The 3,925-nt window shown below is 52.3% G+C and overlaps 1 protein-coding gene across 1 annotated transcript; it reads right to left on the bottom strand.

Moving 5' to 3' along the window:
• Window positions 1–1,289: 1,289 nt before the first annotated feature.
• FOXC1 (forkhead box C1) lies at window positions 1,290–3,400 on the bottom strand. Its single transcript, XM_073550141.1, has one exon. The coding sequence runs from the start codon at window positions 3,123–3,125 to the stop codon at window positions 1,683–1,685; it is 1,443 nt and encodes a 480-aa protein (XP_073406242.1). The 5' UTR covers window positions 3,126–3,400; the 3' UTR covers window positions 1,290–1,682.
• Window positions 3,401–3,925: the final 525 nt, after the last annotated feature.

Genomic DNA, 3,925 nt, shown 5'->3' with positions numbered 1-3,925 from the left:
GCAGTCCCAGTGCAATCCTGCACATTCTGAGTCTGGGGAACTGTCAACACTACACTGAAATAATGACAACAAAATACTTGGAGCGCCTGGGACCACCAGGGAGACTTCACTATTTCAAACGACTAATCAGAAGAGTATTTGTCCATCTCAAAATATTTATCTGATGAAATCCATCCAAGTATAAGGTTCTGGTTTGTGAAACGCGTACGCAGGCATTAATCAGGAGGTTTCTGTGCGCAATGCTCTGCAGCCGATCACTACACACCTCCTACCATCGATAAGAAATAATAACCGCCTGTATTACAGAAATGGAAGAAATGATCTTGACTATGTAAACCATAAAACCGAACTGTGACCAGGAGAGATAATAATGGCTCTTTCTAGATAAGGGCCGGATGATTCCCTATGTAGGGAGGCCTAGATTTCTGTAATCAGCTCTCAAATACTGATTGACAGCAGGGCCGATCACTGGGAGCTAATGAAGTTACTGCATTTCCTGATTTATCTGGGGGTGGGGGAGGGCGAAACACTGCCCCAGGACCCCCCTAATAGCTCCTATCTGGCGACCAGCAGGAAAAATGGCGTGATCATGCGAAAAAGCAGACAAAATGCAGGATCGGCACAATGACTACTTCTAAACGAAGAAACTAGATCAATTCGGATTAATTCCCTAGGCTATTAGTGAATATATATATATATATCAGTATAAATTCATATTAAGAAATAATATAGAAATAAGCAATATCAATGCATAGAAGGGAAATGCATGCATATAGTATACATGTGTATATGGACACATTTGCGCGTCTATACGGTTACACACACACACACATATATATATATATATATATGCAGAAATACGTGTGTACCTATATATGTATACTATATGTAGGCGCTATACTATATATATATATCAGGTCATACATACTTTGTGTGTATATAAATGCAATTAATACACATAGTACACACAAATATATGTAGAAATAATATAATATATATGTTATATATATATAATTAGGTATATTCATCTACGTTCGTTTACACATATGTGTTTTTTGCATGCACTGGGTAAACTTATAAATTTGGATAATTTCAGTTAATTGATAGGAACATTATGGGCACACTATTGGTGCACTGTATGCACACTGTGGTCAGACGATAGGCATATATAGGCACACTCCTTTGCCTCTTCTTCTACCATGGAGGGGTGATTAATCGGAATGACTAGCCCGGCTGCCCCCACTACTAATGGCAGAGGAGATGGGAGGTTTACAAAGCAGCAGACATGGTTCTCGTTCAATAGAATGGTCATTTATTAGGAAAGAGACAATACTATGCCTTCAGAAGAAAACAAACCGGTAAAATAGTTGGGTACAATTCCCTTTTGTTGTAATGAAAACTCCAATGTTCACACACGCGGATGGAAACACTGTCTGGTTTGGTCCTCATTATCCATGTAGACATTAAAAATAAATTACTATATTGCAATATACATGTCCATATAGAAGCTCGCCATATATATACGCTCTGTAACATAGGAAATAAGATACCTTACAAAGAGCCTGCGGAGAGAGCAGGAACTTACGTGATGTCCCTCTCCAAACCTGGCAGTCTGTACAAACTAATGGGGTCTTTACAAAGTCCTGGGCCGGACTGGGTGGCAATGGGGGGGCTGTCGGGGGTCAGAACTTGCTGCAGTCATACACGAAGGCCCCCGATGTGCGGTACAGGGACTGGCTGGAGGGGAAGGCCATCTGACAGCTGCTGTTCCCGTTCACAGGGGAGCTGTTCAGGCCGATCCTCTGCGACTCGAACATCTCCCGCACAGAGTGGAAGTTCTGCTGCTGTCCTGGGTAGGTGGCCCCGGCCAAGTGGCCTAAATCCCCCGACTGGTTCAAGTACCACGACGGCAGCCTGCTTTGGTGAGGATGCTCCTGGCTGCCATGGCTCAGGGCAGAGGTGGTGGTGGTAGTGATGGAGTAGTCGGGCAATGTCTCTTCCACGGTGGTGGCCGCTGGGGTGTTGGCCGCGGTCAAGTGTCCAGACCGGTCTCCAGAGTATAGGCTCATGGCTTGCATGTTGCAGTGGTAGCTCCCTGCAGAGCTGGCACCACTGGCACTTTGGCTACAAGGCGAGCTGTAGAGCGAGCCCTGACCTGGAGAGTAGCTGAGGGAGAGAGAAGGGGCTATGCCCGTCCTGGAAGAGGCGATCAAGCTAGTGGCCAGCTCTCCTGTGGCCTGCGGAGAGCCCCGGAGGGAGGTCATGATGTTATCCACGCTGAAGCCCTGGCTGTGGTGCTGGTGGTGGGACTCTGTGGGGTCCAGGCTCATGGACCTGCTGGAGGGGATGCTGTGAGGGCTGCCACTGGACATACTGCTGCTGTCGGGGCTCTCGATTTTGGGCACAGGGTTGAGGGCAGGAGACATGGCCTGGGGGGGAGAAGAGGTCCCATTCTCAGTCTTTATATCCTGGATCCGGACCGGCTGGGGGCCGCTGTCCTGCTCCCCCTGGCGCTGCTGGGAGTTGGGGGCCTGGTGGTGGTCCTTCAGGAGCCGCTCCTTCTCCTCCTTGCCCCCATCTTTGACCACGTCTTTCTTCTTGAACCTACGCCTCCTCCTCAGGAAGCTGCCATTCTCAAACATGTTGTAGGAGTCTGGGTCCAGGGTCCAGTAACTCCCCTTGCCCGGCTTCTTGTCGTCCCTGGGCACCTTGACAAAACACTCATTGAGGGACAGATTGTGGCGGATGCTGTTCTGCCAGCCCTGCTTATTGTCTCTGTAGAAGGGGAACCTCTCCATGATGAACTGGTAGATGCCGTTCAGGGTGATCTTCTTGTCGGGGGCGTTCTGGATGGCCATGGTGATCAGGGCGATGTAGCTGTAGGGGGGCTTCACCATGTCCTTGGGCTGAGGCTGCGGAGTGTAAGGCCCATAGGCTCTGGCCATGCCGGCCTGGTACTGTTCGTGGGCCGGGTGAGAGTACATGCTCATGGGGGCAGGCATGCCAGTGTAGCCCCCGCCAGCTGCCGCCGCAGCTGCTGCCGCCCTGTAGTAACTTTGATCCCCTCCAAGATATGGCACGACACCCAGGGAGTTCGGGCTGGACACGGAGTAACGCGCCTGCATGGTTCTGCCACCTCCTGGTGGAGGCCAAGGCTGCCAGCCTCCCGCACTGCTGAGAGAAGGGGGCGCTGCAGGCTCAGGACGGGGCAAGGGTCATTCAGTATCCACGGCAGATGTCCCGCGGGCAGATCCGGAGCAGGCCCGGGACGTCAGGCAGGTCACCGCTCCCGCCTCGGCCAGCTGTCTGGGGCTGCGATGAGTGGCGCTCTCCCGGCCGGCGGCGCTGCGCTCTCAGCGGCTGGGGGACATGGGGGAAACTGGGGAACTTTGAGCATCAGTCAGCAGGCAGGGACTTTTCTACAGAGTAGTGCAGAGTGCCGGGCCACGCCCCCCGGGCCGCAGTCAGCCAATCGCGGGGTAGGACACTTCCTGATACTCCGTGGGCAGCAGCGGTGTCGGCTCCCAGGCACTGACCACACACCCCGCACCCAGTGCCCGCACACATCACTCCCTGGCGGCGGGCACCGCGGACACCGTCCCTGCCCTCAGTGTGAGCACGGCTGTCTGCAGATGGCAGCAATACTGGCAGCATGGCTGACGCTATGGGCAGCTTCACACCTTGCACGGGTTAAATGCAGGGCATCGTAATATTTGTTAACTCAATAACTGCGGGAACAATCCCTGCAAGAACCAAGTTCCCCTGGGTGACAGCAGACTGGCCTGTGCCACCCCTGGACCCACCACAGCCTGGCACAATGCTCGGCCAGATAAACTTCACTGGACCTGGCCCCTGTTCTGCAGCGAGGGTGGACCTGGGGAGGTGTGCAGTGCTCTTCTCTGCTATTAGCACCTATGGGACAGAT

Source organism: Dendrobates tinctorius, unplaced genomic scaffold, assembly GCF_039654945.1.
Source record: "Dendrobates tinctorius isolate UK_male_01 unplaced genomic scaffold, ASM3965494v1 ptg000163l, whole genome shotgun sequence".
NCBI lineage: Eukaryota > Metazoa > Chordata > Amphibia > Anura > Dendrobatidae > Dendrobates > Dendrobates tinctorius.
This window is presented reverse-complemented; position numbering and strand designations above follow the sequence as displayed.